This window comes from Haemorhous mexicanus, chromosome 21 (genome assembly GCF_027477595.1).
Source record: "Haemorhous mexicanus isolate bHaeMex1 chromosome 21, bHaeMex1.pri, whole genome shotgun sequence".
In the NCBI taxonomy this organism is placed as follows: Eukaryota; Metazoa; Chordata; class Aves; order Passeriformes; family Fringillidae; genus Haemorhous; species Haemorhous mexicanus.
In genome coordinates, this window is record NC_082361.1 from 5045408 (window position 1) to 5067040 (window position 21633).

The 21633-nt window shown below is 40.8% G+C and overlaps 1 protein-coding gene across 18 annotated transcripts in view; it reads left to right on the plus strand.

Moving 5' to 3' along the window:
• Window positions 1-15193: 15193 nt before the first annotated feature.
• FNBP1 (formin binding protein 1) overlaps window positions 15194-21633 on the plus strand; it is a 69977-nt gene continuing 63537 nt past the window's right edge. For 3 of the 18 annotated variants that reach the window (XM_059865306.1, XM_059865308.1, XM_059865310.1), the window contains exons 1-2: window positions 15194-15319; window positions 21330-21445. In XM_059865306.1, coding sequence (XP_059721289.1) covers window positions 15245-15319; window positions 21330-21445 — 191 coding nt within the window. In that variant the 5' untranslated portion in view covers window positions 15194-15244. The remainder of the gene's footprint in view (window positions 15320-21329; window positions 21446-21633) is intronic. The other 15 variants (XM_059865307.1, XM_059865317.1, XM_059865311.1 and 12 more) reach the window with 8 other exon arrangements.

Consider the following 21633-nt stretch of genomic DNA (forward strand, 5'->3'; position numbering starts at 1 on the left):
TGCTAGGGGAGAGCAGGGGAGAGGGGGATGGAAAGCATGGTGCACCAAGACAGGGTAAAGATCCCTCTGACCACTTTCATTCTTTGTTTATAGTAGCAAACTGGTTCTTCTGTCCTCATGGACTGGTTCTTGTTACACTCACTGAGGGTGAGTGAGGTGTGTGGTCAGAGAGAAAACCACCTGGTTCAGGAGACTGAAGGAGAAGAAGGACTGGAGGTCATGCCAGGATCTAGTTACAGACAGTTGGGTCTGCTTGCCTAGAAACTGTTCCTGTGATGGAAGTGCCAGGGATGATGGAGAAGGTCATTTGAGGAGAAATAATTCAAATTGGCAGTTCTGACAGTGAGTGAAGAAGGACTAGTAGAACGAAGGAAACAGCAGAAATGAGCTCAGTGAGCTCAGGAGGAGAAAATTAATTTAAACAAAGAAAACAAGTAACTGGTCAGTAACAAGGAAACAGCTTGGATAAAAGCACATAGGGAGAGCAGGGATGGGCTCTGGGGAGGACTGGTGGGATTGTGACTTGCTGTCAGGATGTGCAATGGGATTAGTGCATTAGGAGTGGCAAGTCAAGAGTTTGATGGGATCAGGAGAAAGTATAGTGGGTGCACAAGGGGAAGGAATAAGCAAGGAGCAAAGGATGAAGATTAGATAAGAAGTAAAGCAGAAAAGTAGTGCAGAGACCTAGCAGTCCTCTTCTGGCTTTGTAGTACTGCTATTTTATGTGGCTTTTTCCCTGTTGTGTTTAAGTGGAGTTGATGTACTGGTTAGAATGTGTATACATTGATTTCTGTGGTTGCATTTTGCATCTTTACTCCCTGTGGAAGAATATTTGACAACATCCCATCTTTATCCAGAATCGTGTGCACTGCTGTTTTTCATTCACTCATTCTGTGCCGAAAGCTTGAAGGAATTTTTTAGCAAATAAGTTCAAAATGTGTTTAGATAATATTTTTCACTTTGCATTATACTCTCTGAGGCAGAGAGAAATGCTTTAGCACTTTTATCTTGTATTTACAAAAAGAAAAAAATGATTGGCATAGAGCAGGGAGTGAATGAAAGTGTGTTTTCTCAAACAAAAGTTAAATGGGGAAGAGAAATATTTCTTGCCCTCTTGAGAGCTGTTGATCTGTCAGATGTGGGTCTTACAGGAGTGGCTTTCATTAAGAGTGTGTAACTCAGGTTTTGCTGTAGTAAAAAGAAAACTGGCAGTGGATGAACAGGGAGAGCTGCAATAGAGCACTGCATAAATATTTTTTCACCCATCCTGGCTGTCTCTCCCAAGTATAACAGTCTGAGATCCTTTTGCTCATGTTTAGTCACTGGAAAAGCCTAAAAATAAAGGGTGAGAAGAAAGGGTTCTGTGCTGGTCAAGAGCCTCTATTTCCTTACAAGTCTTTGGAGCTGTGAAACATCTGGGTTTCACACAGGACGCTTTTGGTGTGTGTTTGTAAGTTAACATTGAAAAGCTGAAAGACTGCATAGCTCTGCTTCAGGTTTTGGTGTGCAAAACAACTCCTAAGCAAATGTTTCAGTGATGGAAATATTGGTTAGGGGTTCCTTTGCTGCTTTGCTCTAGGACATCATCATCAGCTGATCTGAGAGGCTCCATCCTCCCAAAGCACTGGCAGCCTGAGCCCCAGGCTCAGGGCACCCATCACAGATTGTGGTTGCACGCTTTACCTGAAACCCAGAATTGCACCAGCCAACCCTTTAGGTAGTGAGAAAGCATCTCACATGACATGTGTGACTGTGCCTGTCTAAATCAGTGTCCTGGGGATTTACAGCCTTATTTTTAGAAAGGGGGGCTAGCTGGGTTCCAGCTCTATTTAAAGATAAATTCAAGTGTCTCTGGCTGTGTGGCTGCATGCGTCCCTCTGAGATGCATGGGAGCAGCCCAGAAGACCACCCTGGAAGGGGTAGGAGCTTACATCCATTCCTAATATGTGAGCATCTCCCCACCACCTCCTCTGGATAACTGTTGGGCTGGTTTAATTTTTCATTGTGGTTCCTATTCTGATTCTTGTCTGCATCATCCTTATACCTGTATTAAGTATAAAATTGCTAAAAGCTCCTTTTCCAGAGGTTCAGTAAGATTGACACAAAACAATCTTGAAACAGGAAAGCTGTAATTGTTGGAAAACTACAATTTTAGCTAGAAAATGTGCTGTTTTGAAACACATGCACCTCATTTAAGCATTGCTTGAGACTGGGTCTGCATAGTTGTCACTCTTGGAAAATACTTAGTCTTGAACAGAAAGGTATCACAGTGCCAACATTTAATGGTCAAGGGAGTGTGTTGAATTGTTCCACTAACAAAAACCTTTGCTGAGCTAAACAATACAAATATAAATATTTCATTTGGCTATTAGCAGTTGACTTGAAGTCCTGGGTGGTTGGGAACAGCATGACAGAATGGTGTGCTCCATTCACACAGAGGTCAGAAGACATTCTACATGATATTTATGGGTTTCATGCACACAATTATGGGCATTTGTATTGACTTGAATCTGCTGTTGGCTTGGTGTAGTCTTCTGTGGTTTTCTTGTGGGTTAATCTCTGGGAACAGAAATAAATGGAATAGTGACAGAGGAATCAAAAGCCAGAATCCACACTAGCAGAGTTGAACAAGTAAAAAATGTCAAAACAATGGAAATTCAGACCCCCTTTTTACAGTTAGAATGTAAGAATGAAGTGTTTTGGGGTATTATTCATGATATATTGACACATGTGGTGTTTGGGAGGTGCTGGTCAGTGGAGCACTATTGATTCCCCTCTGGGGGCAAGGCATCCATCCAACCTTCCTGGCAGGGGGTGGGATTGATTCTTTAATCAGAACAGCAACAATCCATCCTGAAGCTTCCTCAAGGTATTAGGGCTAAATTAAACAGTCTGGGACTAGTGTGTAAGCCCTAATGCACTTCAAGAGGCTTTTGTGGACAGGAGAATTTTGAAAATAATCAGAAGATGAACCCAAAAGTAACAGAAAAAAGCTACAGGCACAAATCACCCTTAAAAAGGGGACCATAATACATTTTCTTTGTGTAGTGCAATGCTTAATGCTCAGATTCTCTTAGGGAAGAAAAGATGCATGAACTATACAGCTCTATTCATGGCCCTACATTTAGAACTTGTTTTCTCTCCTTTGTGTATGTATTCCATAGCTGTTCCAAAAATAGATATGGTTACAAATACCAAATTAGTAGAATTAGGCATCTTAAAGCCAGGAAATAGACCATTTTTAAAACAACAATCACTATAGAAGAAATGTGGGGTCTTATGCACATTGTGTTATGTCTTTATTTGACAAAATGTTAATATTGTGTTTCCTTGTGTGCATTTGCAGAGTCCATAATCTGTGTGAACTTTGTAAGGATAAAAGTGTCATGGTTGCATTCAGCTTAATTTGGAATTTTGCTTCTGCAAAGTGCCAGTAGCCTTGTTAGATGTGCTCACTGATCATTATGGATGTCATTCATGTACAAAAGTGCTCAAAAATAAAAGTGAGGAGCCCACATGACAGCTATTCTGTCTTGCTCTTTGTTCTCACTTTGTCTTGGTCCATCTCACTGTGCAGACCAAGCCAGGTAAGCAGAAATTTTATTTTTCCAGAATGTTGGAACACTTTACAAGTATAACCATAAGGCCTGAGGACTTTATGAAAGCTGGAGTGTCTTAGGGTGGCTCTTTGTTAGAGAATTTGTCTGTGAATTCTGGATGTCCCTGATGGAAACTGGCAGGTGCTGTCTTCTTGAGCCCCTGGCTTCAGAGATGCTCTGCTCAAGTCTTATCCCATAACATAAACTTCGCTGGTCCTGGTGGGTCTTGGCCCACCAGTTTGGCAGTCAAAAATTTGGAGAGGTGGATTTGAACTTCAGGGATTGTGGAAAACAAACCCTTTATTTTCCCTTCCTTGGCTGGAAGCAGTTTTGATTCAATCTTTGGACCAGAGTTGTAGCTTCTAAAATCTATTTTCACTGGAAGGAATTGTCATTGGAACAACTGTAGAGCACTGAGTGACCTCGTTGTTCTCACTGTGGGAGGGGATGTTCTTGTCAATTTGTGAGAAATTTTCTTTCTTTCTTTCCCTGCCTTCTTTGTAGGTAGGTAAACACACATTTGTTTTCCTCTTCCTCTCTGAATCAGTCTGGTTCAGAGGCCAAACTTGCTTTCTCTGCTTGGCAGAGAAAGCATTGCTTAGATTCAAGTCAGTATCCTCTTTCATATTTTTTAGATGATTTAACTGCTCATCAAGCAACTGCTCTATCCCTGTGTTATAAAATGGTTGGGGAGTCATGGGACATTCAGGGAACTGAGCCCAGAAGCTGCAGTTGCTGTGTGAAGATCAGTAGCTCAGGCTCATGGAAGTCAAAGGTTGGACAGGAGGTTCCTGTTTGTTCTTCTAACAAAAGCATTTCTTGTGTGTTTGAGCTCTTCAATCCAACAGGCAGAGCTGCACCCTTATAATGGATGAGATCTGAAGAAAACAAAGCACAGATATGAGGAAGAGGAAAAGGGGAAGAAGAGGAAAGCTGACATGTTGTTGTGCAGATGCCTTACACCTTAGTCTTGACCTCTGCTGAACAGAACTTTTACTTTTCTCATGTTCTGCAGCAGGGCAGGTTCTTTATTTTAATATCCCATGATTTTCCCATGTCCCCCCCTCCCATGCATCTTACTTCCCATGAGTAGATTATTTATTCTCAAAACCAGTTTGTTTTGCCTTCCTTGCATTACTCATAAGATTTATCTTATCTTGTACTTTAGAATTTGCACCACTTGTTTCCAAAGATGCTGCCTAAAGAGCAGTGTGATAACCTCTCACAGACTTGAGTGACACAAGGTTCACATTTAGCAAGGGTCCTGTAGGACAGCTGAATACACCAAGAAGCAAAGAACTTACTCTGGGAGACCCAGAGCACTGGAGAGATAATTGTTGATAGTGACTTGGCAACATAATAAAACAGCAAGATATTTGCAAATTTTAAAAAGGGTTTTGACGTGATGAGTTTTCATTTGCTCAGATGAACTCTAATATCTAAAGCTAGGCATCTCTTCCACAAAAATATGGACTTGCCTTTTAACATCTTCCACTTTTGAGTAAATGGCTAGTACTGTCTCATTTGAGTAATAAATTATTTGGAAGCCCATCCAGCAAGACTTTTGAGGAATGTCTCAGTGTCATTTTTAAGATGTCACTCCTTATAATGCTTGAGTTTCTGCTTTTATTAAGTGCAGTGCTTAAAGTATTGTACTGTTCCAGAAGCCCCTTGTTTTGGTTTTTTTTTTTTTTTTTTGGCTTTGGTTTGTTTTTGGGTTTTTTTTTTTTTTCCATTTAAAGTATTTGTTTGTTTCATGAATTTGGATTTGTTGGCAATATTTTTTGCTGAAGATCCCATTCCCTTGTGCTGGGTAGGCTTTGTGCAATCCAGGCACTGATGGTCCCAGTCTTGCAAATTAATGACATGAATTAAAGACAAGAAAGATTGGAAGGATGGAGCACAAGACACTCAAGGATGTGGAAATCCTCAGACTCTCCTATCTCATGACTCCTCTGGTCTGGGGTAAAATATGGCATTTTCTCTTGTGCTTGTGTTTGTTATGGAAGTTCTTCTGTATTGTGAAATTGTAACTATTGAATAGTTACTGTAGTCTGGGACAAACCTAAAAGTAAATAGAGGGTATCTATTTTATTGTATCTTTTGATATTGAAAAGCATTATAGCAAGCTGATAGTACAATTTATTTTAGGTATTGCAGTGTTCCCTGGATGTTATAAAAGTATGTATGTCTGCAGCCACATTTCAAAGAGTTTTTTCAATGTATTAATTAATTCTCTTGAAATAAATAGTCATGCAAAAAATGAAACACAACATCAATATTTAATGGCATCTACTTAAAACTCTCCCAATCTAGACTTCTGAAGTTGTGTGGGGGTGATATTCACATATCCCTGATCAAGGGAGAATGGAATGTGTGTGTTTTCTTTTCATTTGAGGAATGAGTTACTCCTTAAAAATGTGATTGTGAGGTGCCCTACATGGCCCTGTGTAAAAATAATGTAAGAATCAACTTCATGTGTCTTTGGAGACTGTTGCACTGTGAATCCTGTGGCTGTTACCAGAAAGGGAGATTCTGTTTCCTGAATGGAATGACCTGGTCTCCACCTTGCAGGCTTGTCCAGTTGCAGCAAATTTGCAGAAGTTGCACTGAAAGTGAGCTGCAGATCTTCTCTTGCTGCAGGAAACAGTGAGCCCAAGTGACCAACATCTTACTGTGCACATCCTCTGCTGAACAGCACAGCAATGAGCTGACCTAAATTCATGGTTCTCTTGCAAGATGTCAGTCTGCTCTTAAGCTGTTTGCAGCGCTTTTATCTGTGAGCTGGCTGTGTTTGATGTTAGTGCTGTGTTATCAACTGGTGATGTTAAATGGAGAATCATTCTTCTTCTGAAGAAATGAATTTGTGATAGATTTGTGAGCAATTTGTGGGCACTGTTTATGCCAGAGTTGGGGAATCCATTACTTTGTGGAAATGACAAACATTTGTTAGACTTCCTCCCACAATAGTGTCAGAAAAGAGCAGCACTGTGCTTGCCATCCTCTTTTAATACTTCATGGTTTGTTATTGCTGTGATAGGAAAACACAAGGAGCAGGTTGTAATGTAAGCATTCCTTGTGTTTATTTGTTGGTGGTGTTGTGATAGCCTTCCACTTGATCTTCCAGGAATGTGGGCAGAGTGGAAGTCAGGGTGACATGTGTAGTTTTACTCACAGAGTTCTGTCCCATGTGCTCTGTGAGCAGCATACTTTGTATTACAGAGTCCTAATAAACCAATTAATTAAGAAATATTCCTGTAACACACACTGTGCTGTCACACTGACCCAAACTTAACCAGCAGCTCTCCATGACAAAGATTTTAATAACATTTAACCATGGTTTGTGTTAGTCCTTTGACTAAGCACATCATGATGTATGTGGTGTGGTGGTCTTGGTTTTGTTTGCCCTCAAGACACAAGAATGTTTTTTATTGCTGTCCCAGTAACCAGTCCAAAGTACAGCAAGCAGCTTTACTCTTGAAAAACTGTAGCACCCTTTCAGGAAATACCCGCGGCGCCTCAGGTTTTTTCAGCCTGCTCACACATTCAGAACCCCGGACAAGCAGCTTAAGATCTGAATGAGATTGTTCACCAAATGGGTTGGTGCAGCATATTAATTTGCTCCTGCTTCTAAATGCCTGCAGTGTTACAAGAGCCTGCAATGGCACTAAAATACCAGGAGCTTTGTTGGCTCTAAACTCCTTAAAAGAGAGTTTTAAATTCTTGTCTGCTTGCCGTAGCCTTACCAGCTTTATAAAGAATTTGGAGATCTGTACTTCAGAAAGGTTCTTCATCCTGGCCTTGGGAAAGTTAGTAAGAGCTTTTCCTGGTAGTATTAATTGTCTTGGAGCTCGACTGTGCTCTAGGTTTTCCTGTATAGCTGATTATATGAGCCTCCTATTAGTGCCTTGATCTAGACGCTATTGGATATGTTTATTGCATAGTTTTATGCATAGGATTTATGTTGCAAAAATATTTGCCTTTGCAGTTAGGTAAATGTCCTGGGGTGACTTTATGGTGCTTGTAACATAATGTGGTTTTAATGAGGCTGGATGTAGCCTCAACCTGATTTTATGTGTATTTTAAGTTACTGTTTAAATGCCAGATTACAACTGATATGACATTAAACCTTTTTTTTTCTCTGTCTGGTGAGACAACATATTCTTCCTCAAAACCAATGTTCTGCCTGGCAGCTGGAGAGGGATAGAAATTGTTGTCAACAACTGCTAAAAGTTTAAAACTTTAGAAGTCAATTTTCAAGGTCTTGAAGTAGATGATTTTATTTAGAGGCTGAACCAAATACTTTAGTGAAAGCTAAAACATCCAGTGTTCCATGCTGTCCCTTGTTTCACTGTTCCTGGATTTAGGCAAATGTGTACTTCTAGAAGATGGGGTGAGCAGAGGTAAGTGGTCAGACTGGTGTGACCCAAGTGTGTTTTTTAATCTTGGCTCCAATAAGCAAATTGGGTAGTGATTTTCTTCACAACTTTGTCTGAAAACTGTATTAATAGGAGGCAGTTTACTTATGTGATTTCCATTGATATTGTAAAGGTATTTATTTCTTCATGTGCAGTGAAAGCTTGAACTCTATATCATGGTATCATCATTGTTACAGCATGAGTTATAAAATATTCACATGTGTTTTTGGAACCTAAGGAAATGAGATTGTTGTCACAAGAAAACTGGATTACCCCTGTTGCTCAGCTAGACTTGCCTATCCAGCTTAGGAGCAGAATCTCCTTGCTGAGGGAAGCAGTCCTTACTTAAAGGATCAAAGGATGTTGCTCTTCTAGCTCAGGATGGCAAAATGTCATTTATTCCTAATGCTTAGGTTTCCAAGCCATATTGGTCAAAAACCCCTGTAATTGTTGATTTATTTCCATAAAATGTTCTGACTGGTTTTCTTTGAGAGGCCAGAGGCTGTGTAGGGAGCCAGACCGAATGGTTTGGACAGTCTGTAGCTGCCCTACTTTCTAGAAACTGTAATTTCAGGTTGTCTTGGCTGGCACAGCATGGTCAGCAGAGTGAACTTGAGCTTTGTTTGCTGGGGCTGGGAGTGTGGCTGTCCTGCAGCATCCCTGTGGCACAGGCAGCAAACTGCTGAGCCTCGCTCGCCGCACTGTGGTTCCCCATGGGGCTCTGATTTCTGAGAGCTGGGCCCAGCTCTGGAGCTGCTGGAGTAAAGGCAGCACTCAGCACAACGAGGCTGCTGTTAGACTGGGGAGCCTTTGCTGCTGCTGCAGCTGGCTTTAAATGCTCTCTGGTCAGGTGCTCAGACACTGAAAATGGATGGGTGGTAGAGACAATTGTGCTATAAACTCTAGTTCTGCACGTTTCATCAGTGTCATTTATGGGGTAGGGAACTCAGATTTCTTGCCTTTTACAAGGCTGGGTGACACATGGTTTCTTTATTCTTCTTGTGTGAATGTTTGTTTAGTGTGATGGAGTTAAATTTACCTCTTTCTCTTTAGGTTCTTGCAATTGTCATATGTACTGTGGAGAATGTCAAGCATCCCTGAGTGAGCAGCTGGAATGACTCTGTCACAATCCTGGGTGCATTGTGCTGCTCTATTGACTCTGCAAACCTGAAATGTGTGTGGGAGAACTTTCTCTTGTAGTCCAGCGTGTAATTTAATTGATGTTTGTTTGGTAATTTGCCTCAGATTAAATTATTCATTGTCACCACTGAAGAAATGCTTTGTATGCTTCTGGTGGGTCAGCATTTCACACAATGTTTCCCCCTTCTATATTCCACCTACTTTGATGCATTCATTTCGTTTTGCTGCAGCCTTAGTACTGAGAGCAGCTTCTGTTGGGAGAAGGGGGAGGCCCAGTGGACTTTGAGAGGCTTTGTGCAGTGATTATTTGGTTAAGGAAAATGCGATTGCTTTTCCTCAGATTTCAACTTTGATGTAACACAAGCTCACACTATAGTTAATGGGAGTTGTTACCTGAGGATAAACTTCATAGAAATGTCACAGAAGTGAGCTTGTGAGAATAGGAAGATATGCTCTCTTCCTCCAAAGGGTAAGAGACTGAAGTAATTGAATAATTATTATCAATAGCAATTCATGCTTTGATGCACAGGTGGATGTTTCTGATCTTAGCAAGATGTGTCAGTGGTAGAGTTGCCACATTTGTTTTGGTCTGACCATATTTTAGCTTGGTAATTCTGTGGCTGTACAGGTGCTGCTGTCTTTTGTAGAGGAGGAGAAGCATGGCAAGGATCAGCACAGAGTCTGAATATTTTATGCAAGTGGGATCAGACTGAATGTTTTTGTCAAACTGAGATAAATGACCCAACTCTAGGACATTGCAGAGTGCAGATGCAGCTGGGGTTAAGCTCTTCCTTGAATGTTTATCAGTGAAAAACTGAGAGGAGAAAGGTATTGGGTAAAACAAAAATATGTAACAGGATGTTAGAGGTCTGTCTTGGTTGCCATTTTTACAGCTGCACAAAGGGCCAGGTTTTATGGTAATAAAACTGTGAGAAACCCTAAAAACTGTGAGAAACCCTAATGGATGGATTTAAGGCATAGAATCTCTACAGCTTTCTTTTGGCTCTTTGCTTCTATTTCTGGTCTAGTTCCAGAATTTATCATTTTTTTGCCAGTGTAGCTTGACTCCACTCCATGGAGTGGAGTGTATGACTAGATAATTCTGAATTATGAAATGCACTTTGAACAGAATATGTTCGTTAGCTTATTTTGAAGCAACCAGCTTTGTTGTTTGCAGACATTTAAAATGTTATACACTCTGACATGGCTGTTCTATCCATTGCATTAGATTTCTGAGTTACATATATCTGTGATAATCTTCCTATTCTGGAAACTTCACTATTTCTTGGATCATAGTGGAAGCACCTAATCTATTTTCTGGGTTAAAAATGGAATGCAATGGCAGATAGAAATACTTCAGGCACAGCAGTTATCTTATTTGGTCTTGAGTGTGAAGTGGCTCTTAAAAAATCTAGGATTGTATTTGTCATGTCATGGTATTTAAGGTATTAAATGCTTTCTGAACCCCTTCTACAAAGAAGTTTTTCATCAGTTTGTTCCATTTAATTTTGAAATGAGAGGAGGGAACAGTCAGTTCACATCTTCACTCTTCTGTTGAACTTTAGGAAGGGTTTGGAACACTCTGAAGTGGGAGAGCTTATTTTTTTAACCCTAGTTATTGCCATTGCTCCAGTGATTCCAGGATTCAGCCTCAAGCTAAGCAGAATTAGTGATTTTCCCAGCATTTTTCTTTTCTGAGTGTCTGCATAAACATCCTGGAAGGACACGGTGCCTGCACTGGGGTTTGGTCAGTTCTAGCTTCACAGCCAGGGGAGGAGGTGAGAGGGACTAAAGGCTGTTGTCTGTAGTGAATAAATACATCCTTGCATTAACGTGTGTAGAAAAGAGCTTTGCACACGTGCTCAGTTCTACACCCACCAGGGGATTTATTTAGTGGAGATTAGAAGTTTTGCTGTTGAGAATAACAGGCATACCTGACAAGACCTTTGCTAGTTTTTTTAACTGTTATTTTTTTGGGCTAATTTTGATAGAGGGAGACCAAGGACTCTTATTTGCAAGGTGTAACAATGCTACTGATTGTTTTTAGGTTATGATATTAAAAAAAAAATCAAATTAATCCCCTTAAACCCCTTTCCTAAACTCCACTTGTATCCTCAGAGCTGAATCATATTCAAAAAGGTTTGATACTAATGAATAAATTTTGACTTTGAGGATGCATAAAACAACTTGGGTATCCTACATGATGAAACCAGTAGGGCATTGGTTTGTGGTAAAGTTGGGCAAAAAGCTAATTTCCCAAAAAAAAAAAAAAAAAAAAAAAACCATTCCCACAGACTGCTGCAGTTTGAAGTATTGTTCTTGTGGATAAGATTCTGCTGTTATGATTCAGTATGGTTTTGGATAAGAGGGCAGAATTGTCTTTTTTGTGTGTGTTCTTTTAAATGGACCAGCAGGCCTGTTTGGCTTTCTATTGTAGTTATCCACACTATGCAATAAGCAGGAACCCTCTATGGCTCATTTTTAATAATCAGTACACAGCTGCCCAAAGGGGAAACCGTGGGCAAGAGCTCTTGTTGATCTTTGTTTTAACAGCTGGTATTATTAAGGGAGAGCTTCACAGACTGGGAGAAAAAAGAGGATGAAAATCAGTCAACAGTTAATCCAAGATGTGGCCAGACAGCAAAAGATTTACTGGGAATTAGTTCTAAAATTGCATTTGTTCAAATAATTCCAGAAGAAACGAATGGGTGTGTATTAAATGGGGGAAGTGGGATGGTGCTGGGGAACAGTGAAAAGTTGCAACATTTGTCAACTGAAAAACCTTCCTTGGAACAACAGCAGCAGTATATTTAGCATTGTTACCATGCTGCAACTCCTGGGGGAGGCAGCTCGGATCTGGAGCTCTGCTGCAGCTCATGATTTATACCCTCCTAGCAGCAGAGCCCCACAAACCAGGAGGATCTGCTCATTTTCAAAGTTCTTGTTTATAATGCACGGAACAGTGAATCCCTGTGGGTCCTTGCAGCTTTCAGGCTGCAGCTCTGGACACTGTCAGCAAAAACCAAATCTTTATCCCATTCCTATTCCCCCAGGATGAGCAGGAGGAGGCTAGCATTGCTTTGTTTTGTTTCCTTGTTGTTTTGTTTTTTTTTTTTGTTTTTTGTTTTTTTTTTTTTTTTTTAATGAGATTTGTGGGTTTAATTAATTCTAATGGTAGAGATGCATCATCCCTGTGGTCCCAGTAGATTTTAGTAGTTATGAGCCTTTGCTTAGCTAATGAGTCTGGATTTTAAAGTCTAGATTTTGCTATTTATTCTCATACCTAGTACAAATAAGTTCACTTAAATCAGTTGAATTGTACTAGAATCACCAAAAGAAATAGCATGTGCATGTTTGTATCCTATTTAAATAACTGAACAAGTGCATGAAAAGGTTGAAATGCACTCAGCCCTTCAATAAAAATAGTCCAACTGAACATCTGGCATTAGTTGAAGTTTCTCTCTTATTATCTTGTTCTTTAAGAGCTTTCTTACATGCTGGGTTGTAATTTGCACATTATAATGTATTTTGAAACAAAACTGTGTCTTGTTCTGGGGTTTCTTGAGTGTGTTTTATAAGCAGAATTGTAGGTTTGAAAAGAAGTGTTTCTTTCTGAATGGGTGGCTCATGACAGATGGTTCTCATTGTGGCAAAGTCATGCAGTGCCTCAAACCTCAAAGTGTATAAATTTATTTGAAGGAAATGAATTGCTGCTGCATCATGGCCATCTATGAAAAGTGTCCTTGGACATTGAAATGGAGTTTTTTGAGCCTTGCCTTTTCCTTATTCAAAGAGAGCTATAAAATTCATTTTCAAGAGCACAAGAGCATGAAACTGTGACACCTCTAAGAAGCACATTTCCTTTTTCAAGAGATGTGACATTATCTTTAGAAGGATCTCCCACTGATAACAGCACGTGATGCCTCTGTATGGCCTTTTCAGGGACCTGTTTGAATAACACCAAAATAGCACCTAGCGCTGCACGATGGATGTACTTCTGTCCATGCAGTCTAGGACATGTAACCTACATAATTTACCATTAAAAACTCCCTTGCTCCAAGAAAACAAAGGGTAGTCTTATTCGTCCCTCACTATCCACTCTTTGGCTCAGTTGCTGTTTCTCTTTATCACCTGTTGCTCATCAGCTCTGTCCTGCTGCCTTCCCACTCCTCTCTGTTATCTTACCTCTTTCAGCATCTTTCTGAGCTGCTGCAGTACCAGCAACCACATCCTCTCAGATGGTACATCCTCTCTCTCACCTTCCTTCCTGGCTGCTGTGTTAGCACAGTTACTTGCCCTGTTGTCATGGAGGGACTGCAAGTTCTGCTTTACCACATCCTCTGCAGGATACGTAGGGGGAGGAGGAGGTTTGGTTTGACCCCAGGATGGGGAGGGTGGTGGAGGGTTTGGGGCTTCATTTGGTTTGGGGTCTGGTGAGGAAGGCTCTTTATGCTGCAGTGGTAAGGACAGCTCTTGGGGGCAAGACCAGGAGGTTTCTTGCAGGATCACCTGCTCCTGGAGCTCCACTGCTTCTGTGGCCTCTATTCAGAACCTTCTGGCTGCTGCAAAAGGAGCAGTTTCACTTCACAGTTTAAGCTGTCAGCAGAGAGGAGATACAGAGTGTGTGTGTGTTTGTGTGTGTGTGTGTGTGAATGCCTTGACAGTGGATGGCATTGGTTGTACTCGCCCCAGGAAGCTTCTCCCCATGAGCCACGTGCTGGCTTTTGCATGGCTTCCATAAGAGGTGTTTGTTAAAGTGGGTCACCATGGCTGTACTCCCAGTGACCTCTCCAGCAAGCAGAGCTGGCCTCTTGCTGACCTGTTGCTGTTCAGAGAGCCACTCTCCCTCCCAGCCCTGCTTTGGGAGCTTGGTGTTGGCTTTGCTGCTGTTCACTGCTGCTGTGGGCTCTGTAACCCAGTGCTGTGTGTTGGGCACCTTCTCTACAGGGAGGTTGAACCTTCACCAGTACCAAGCTCACCCCTTTCATTAGTGGGGATGTTCCTGTGCAGCTCTGCTGTAGGTGGAACTCTTAGTGAGATGTTGCAATCAAACTGGTTCCCTGTCAGCCCTGATGATCTGGTTGTGCTCCCAGGACTGGCCATGCCTCAAAGCAGCTGGAATATTCATGGTGCTCTCCAGGTGCTGGCCTTTGTGCCAGCTGCTCATGGGTTTTTCTCAGAAGTGTTTCCTGTTGGAATTAAGTCAGGTTTTTGTCCAGGTAGGGTTAAGGAATGGCCAAAACCTGCCTGTGGGACAGCTCCCTGGATTAATTAGCAGGAGGGGTCACTCTTGAGTTTGTGGAAGGTGGTTTTTGGGGTGGGGATGAGTGTGGTTGGTCTCAGAAGCAATTACAAGGCTGTGCAAAGGGCCTTGCTGTTATACTGGGACAATGTTATTTTCTACCCAAATTAAAACTGGCATGAGTATTAGAACTTATTTTGCTTTCCAGCTTCTGCAAAATGCTGAAGGAGGTTAAGCATTTCAAGGCTGAAATATGGCCCAGAAACTGCTTTATTCATAATGTCTGTTGAAACAGGTAGGACAGTAGAGGTGAGTTTGTCTAGCAACATAAAAGGTATTTCAACCTAAAACATGGTTTGTTTGCACTCTCGCTTTCTGTCAATTCCCTTTCACACAGGTTTGAAATACATTCAGTTTCCTAATGATGCAGCAAAGAATCTTATATTTCTTTTTGTGGTCTCCTAGCTAGATAAAGTTACCAGGTGAATGGAAGTGAAAGCATAGTTAACCTTGAGGGCTTTATGGAAAAATGTGTTTAGGGGATGGCAATGACAGGAGGATGGAGATGGGCAAGTAAGATGGCTTTTTTCTCTGGTCTGTTTATTATTCAGCTCAAGCAGAACTCATGCCTGTCTAGGCATCCTGGTGAAAAGGTTGGGAGGAATTTATTTAATACTTGTAGGATAAAATGAAATTAAGCATGTGTGGCTGAAGAGGTGATCTGCATGACAAATGCACGTGATCATAAATAGCTTTGCTTGCAAGAACCGGATGTGTGGGGGAATGGAAGGTTCACTCCCAAAACAACCAGGGAAGCCACAGCACTGAGTGTGAACCTGGCAGAGATGGTGTCCCTGCCCCATCCCTCTCTGCTCCATGGTGCTGTGAGTGCTCCTTGTCTCTGCTGCAGGAAGGGAAAGGTTGGTGTCCTGTGTTCCATATATAATCAGGGATATTTGTTTAGTGTCATTAACTGAGGGTTTCACTGACTTGCTGACAAGTTTTGTGTGGGAAGTTGATTCTCATCAGTAGTGGCTGAGTCAACAGATGCTGAATTGCTTTGGTATTTTCTACTCATCTCTGTTTTCTGGAAGGCTCTTGCAGTGGTAGCCTGTATTTTATGCATTTTCTTTCATTATTAATTTGCCTGGAGACTGTTAACATTTGCATATAGCTTTATTGTAGGTCTCTGAGGATCTGTGATCTGAATTCCTGTGTATTCTGCCAGCACTGAGTGCCATATGGGACTCAGCCGAGCCTGTGAAGGGCTCATCCTCTCGTTAATTATTTTTATAATTTGAAGTTGTTAAACCATGGAATCTAAAAAAAGTAATTTAGAAATTGAACACTGTAATGTATTCTTGATCTTCACTTTAATTCCTTTTTGCCTATGAAAGTGAATTAGAGTGTTTAAAAAAAAAAGATATGGGAGGAGAAGATATGATCAGAGGTAAAAATTAGCTATTAATTCCCCTATTACTATTTTTGTTATTAATTAAAGTAAACAAATAATCTTGTGAGGAAACAGAATCAAACTCATTGGAGAATGAGATAGTAGAAAGTCTTCAAATATTCTGAGTATTCAAGAATCCTGAGTCTTTTATTGTTTTGCTGCATGAGAACTACATGAGGCATATGCTAAAAATAAAGGCTTTTCATTTGCTATTAACATCTGACTTTTCATCATAGTCTTTCTTCATTATTTGTCTCCGTGTTAGCATTCTTAATTTCACAGTTCTGCACTGTCACCCCTGACAGCAGTAGAAAGGGTGACAGTGACAGTTTAGCCTGGATACTGGTACAGTAAATGCTGCCAGCTCAGTCTACTCTGGGCAGGTTTGACAGGAAGATTTAAATTGCAGAATTAATTGGTAAATTCTCCTAGAATCTAATGTTTTGTTCACAGCTGAAACCAAGTAGGAACCCGAGTTCTTCTGGCCTGGCTGTGTGTTGGAACTGGGCAGGGTGAGTCTGTCTAGCTGCAGCTCAAGAGAAAAGTGAGGGCCCCCCCTTTTTTTCAGTCAATGTTAAGGCTGAAGAAGCTCCTTGGTGGCAAGTGAAGGTTCATCTTGGATCTGAATGCTGTGTGTTAAACTATTTTGCAATAGATGGAAGCCTTCTAGAAAGAGGAAGGAATATCTCACTGAGCTGATCTTCAAAGACCTCATGAAAAACACTTTATTGCTCAATAATTGGTTGTACTCCATGTTATATGGCCAAGAAACGGAAAGAAGGGTTTTTCTTTTGCCTTTTTTTTTCCCCCCCTTAATGGCTAACTTTTCTCTTCCCAAAATACTTTGCATAGCTGGGGAATGTGACTTCAGGAGGGCAGTTAAGAAGTGAAGGGGATTTGACAACTTAAAGTAACCATTCAAATGAAGCAAAGCAAATGGGCAGCACTATTTCCATTTTAAGCATTGTCAGGGTAACAAGCATGCAACTGAATTTCAGAAAGAATGCATGGATGGGAGGTTGGTCGGGCAGTGGTAAAATCACCGGGAGAGAATTAATGGGAACAGAAATGAAGTTATAAAAAGAATTTAGAAACACACTTTGCCTTAGGGTTAAAATAGTCAAAGCATTCTGGGTACTTGGATGTCAAATTCCTGTTCAAGTTAATGACTAAAGTTCTACTTTGCTCTTTTGAGCTTCGATTTTTGTGTGCGTGCTCAAGAATATGTTAAGCACTGAACAGTTTTTTCAAGCAGCAGGGGCTCTGCTTTCCCACCTGAGTCAGGTGGATCAGCTCCTGTATTCCAGCTCCTCCATCACCTGGGAAAGTTTTTAGTGGCACATGTTGCTGGCTTTGGGAAGCAGGTGGAATCTGATGAAGGGGGTAAGTTACATTTCTATGAGTTGTTTAATTACGTGCATATTGTGATGGGCAATTAGAAGTCTATTGTTTTTAGTAAGCTGCTATCACAGTAAACACAGGTACTGGAAACTGGGAGAAGGTGAGATTTGGCAGGCTGGAAGGACATAGTAACATGAAGGCAGTGGTGGGAGCCTGCTGTGACAGACAGTTGACTGTCAGTGCTCTAAAAATGTTCTTAGGTGTGAACCAGTCTCTGAGCCAGAGGAAAGCAGTGAATTCTTCTAGAAAATGTTTTGGTGGTTCTTTTTCTGAGAAAACAGGTGTGGTGTGACCTTTTGTTTCTCCCTCACTGTGGCCAAGTGGGAGCATTCTTACTGAATGTTGCATCATATTTCTTGCCTTGTTTTCTTGAATGCTAAAGCTCTGTGGAGTTTATTGTTTCCTAATGTTCTCCCTGACTGGAAGGGTGAGGATGCTACAAAAACGAACAGAGGAGAGTCTGTGTATTGAAACTGAAAGCTGAAACAGCAGCTCATGGGGCACCTGAGGCCTCTTGCAGCTGATGACTGAACCTGCAGAGCTGCAGTGGCACAGTTCACCTGCTAAACCTTCTCTGCCAGGGCTGGTGCACTTTGTGCTGAAAACATGTGTTGTTCTCATTAGACTCCAGAATAACTGATGGGGGTTTTTAACTCTAGTTTCCTATTGATAATGCATTTTTGTAATGAGCTTTGAGGAAAGTAAATCAATTTCCAAAAAGTATTTTCAATATTGATTATTTGAAGGCATGAAATTGTTGTTAACTGCTCTCAAAAATCTCTTCTTCAGAAGTCCTATTTTGCATTGATTACATGTATCCCTGGACTTTGAGATTCCATGAATTGAAGGTTATGCTGTACCATCAACACATTTTGTGTCCTCTGTCATCCCTTGGTTCATTAACTCAGAGCCTTTGCCTACCTTCAGTGTCCTTCCAGATGCATGGAGCGAGGAGGACAATCTGTGTTGTGTCCCTCTGGCTGCACTGCCCTTCCTTTGGAATCTCATGCTCAGCCAGTGATGGTGTTGCCAATTTTACTGACTTTTTTTCATCCTCAAGGCACTCAGCAAAGGGAAGGGACAATGGAATGCATGACCCCAGTGTAACACACTGCTGTGGGGCGTTGGCTGCTGAGTGAAATGGCACTTGGGCCAGCACTGTTCCATGCCCAGAAAAGAACAGAAACTCTTCTCTTTAGCAAATTTGCAGAGTTAAACTTCCCCTTGCCTCTCTCTTGATAGTGGAGGTCAGTGCTTGTACTTTTGAGGTGGTTCTGCCTAGAGCTTGGCACGGGGCAAGTGCCTCATCTCACTTTATAAATAGAAATTCAGCACCTTCCCCTGGTTGATCTGTCTGACAGCTGCACCACCGTGTGCTCCTCTTACACTGCTCCTCAGGGAGTTTTATTTCACCAACTTGTCCTAGTGAGGCCTTAGAAACAGTCCAGTAGGTCCCTCTGTGGGATGCCAGCCCACACTGAGGCAGCTACCTGGAGCCATTTCTGAGCTTTTATTCAAACTCTGATCTAAATGATGCTCTGAGAATTGATTCAGGGTGGGATGATGGTGGGAGGTTTGGACAAGCCACCACTAGGGTTGTCTTTTCAGGGTGAACCTGCTCTGTCTTGAAATCTGGATTACCTTGAAAGGCAGGATCTCCTTGAAAGGCATTCTTTCCTCTGGGAAACCTTGACCTTTCCTCTTTGGATGGGGTCACAATAGGATAATAAGTTTAGTTTATCAGATCACATTTGTACCAAGAAAGGTGGTTAAATTTGCTTACAGGGATTACAGGGTGAATTTCCCTGCCCGAGATTTCCCTTCTCTAAATCAGGAGTGTGTGAATCCATGTAAACTTGTGACTAATGGACTTCCCCATGGGGTATTTATTTTATATGCATGTGTTTATGTTAAATAATGTAAATTGTGGAAGAGTAGGGTGTGGGAGAGCTAGAAGACCTCTTTATCAGAAACCTTAAAATGCCATGTTTGCATTACTCTCCTGATTCCAGCATAAACCCAGAGATGGAGAGGTTGTATATTTGAAGCAGAGCAGAAGGTGCTTCTCTGTGCTGGCATCAGACTCCAGGCTGAGCTGGGCCCTGATCCCATAGGAGGAGGATCATTGTTACCCCTGATTTTTCCTTCTCCCCAGCTGTGACACTGTGTGAAATAGAGATTTAGATTTGTATATAGGCAAACATGTATGTTTTTAGTCTGTGTACTCCCTTTCTGCAGAATGCACACGTCCTCTTTCTGAGTGACTGATGCTACACTGGTTCAAGGGTGATTTATATTGCTGGAAGTAAGGATTTTATTTTATGTAGTTTGAATTTTTTTACTTCAGTTGCCCTTAGACACTTTCTTGTAATTTCTGGAACACAGTCCTGGAGCACTTAAGGTTCTTTACTATTTTTCTAACTTTATACTATTACCTTTTTGCTGTTCTGCCTCCAGTGCCTCTTTAATTGACTAAAACTGACATAACTTAAGTTGAAACCTGGTGTGGTTGGGCTGACTTGGTTTGAAATAGTACCTGATGCTAAAGCACAGCAAACACACAATGCACAAACCCTGTGTGTCCCATTCCACAAGCCTTACCTGCTGATTTAACTCCTTTCTTGATGGTGTTTAGCAGATTTTTTTCTTCTTAACATGGTTCCTATTTCTCCCCTTCATATTAGAGTTAAGCAGCTTTATCAGCAGCTTTATTTTCTTTATTAGCTCCTGTGTAGATGTCTGTTCAAGGCTGGCAGAGTCCCTCCTGCCACCAGTGTAACTCTGTCACAGCCTGATGTGCTACAGAGCAGAAAGTGGTATTTGATAAAAGCAACATATTCACAAACCAGGCTTTGTTGTAGCTTGCAGTGATTTTTCTGCTCTGTGTCTAAATGGAGGGGGCTTGTCTGGCTTTTGTGTCTCAGTGGTAGCTCTGCACACTGAGTCACTGGGCCAAATCTTTTGCAGAGAAGCATCACTTGTGTCAGAATCTTTGGTAGTGGCAGCTCAGCATCCCACCCCAAATCTAGTGATGTGTGTAGGTTTTTAGACAACATGGTCAATCTAATTTGTAGATTGTACAAACTTGCTCTCTATTTTCCTTGCAAACCATAATGGAACCTGACCCCAAATAAGTTAGGCTGATATTAATGCCCTTGTTTATTTTACAGTGTATGTCTGTCAGAATAAGTATTCAATGTATTACAGTTTAAAAATTAGATTTCAAGTATTGTAGAAACAGTAACTTCTGCAAAGCTGTGTGGAATGGATTGTGGAATTTGAGTGCTGTTGAAGTAACCAAATTTTGAAAAATAAGGTGATTATAATTGAAATCTGCAAACTGGCTTGGATAATTAATTTGGATTTAGAGTTGCTTAATTTCTTTTGGCATTTGCAAATCCCAGACTGACTTGTGGAATGTTCTTGATTTCATTGAAAACATGTGTGACTGTTTTTGAGGGCAACAATATTTGAAGAACAAAGCAGTATCTGTATCTAAATGGAGGTGGACAAGAAAACTTTCAGAAAACATAGTTTCTGTCATTTTGGGGGGCATTGTGTCATCTGGTTTAGAACAAACAGGCTACAAAGGAATTGAAGTCTGCTCTGTAAAAAGATGAACTGTTCTGATAACATTTTAAATTCATAGCACTGAAAAAGCTGGAGTTTAAATCTACAATTTTCATATGAAAACCAGAATTAATAATTAGGAGTAGATCCCAAATTCATGAAACTTCTACTAGTTCTTCAGAGTAAAACAAAATACTGTCATGAGTATCTATTTCTTATCCTACATTTAAGTATTTATATTAGAAGATGGTATTTAATAGAATTGCCAGTATTTCTGGAATGAAACTGATTCAGAAATGAGTAATGAAGAGTGTTACTGAATTGGGCTTGTGTTAAAATACAGATTTCTGTTGATTAAAAAACCTGTCTCACTATAAAAGTATCTAACTGGTAATGGAAAATATTAACAACACTTTCTGTGTGGTGATACTCCCTTTGTAAATTAATTTTAAGTTGTCTCTGTGTTCAATGAGATTAAACTTTTTTTTTTTTTAAATTCATTGCAGGACCAGTTTGACAACTTAGAAAAACACACGCAGTGGGGTATTGATGTTCTGGAAAAGTACATCAAGTTTGTAAAGGAAAGAACAGAGATTGAACTCAGCTATGCAAAGCAGCTTAGGTAAGTTGATATGTAAAATTCTGGACTTTGAGTTGCATCTCTTCAGAGCCTGTAATCAACTCAAAGTTTGCTGTGTCAGTGGTGATTTTGTTTATAATAATGGCTTTTAGAAAATAGCTTTAATTTAGAGATTGGAAAGTAAAAGTTAATTTAAGATCCTGTTGTATTATATCTGCTAGTAATCATAT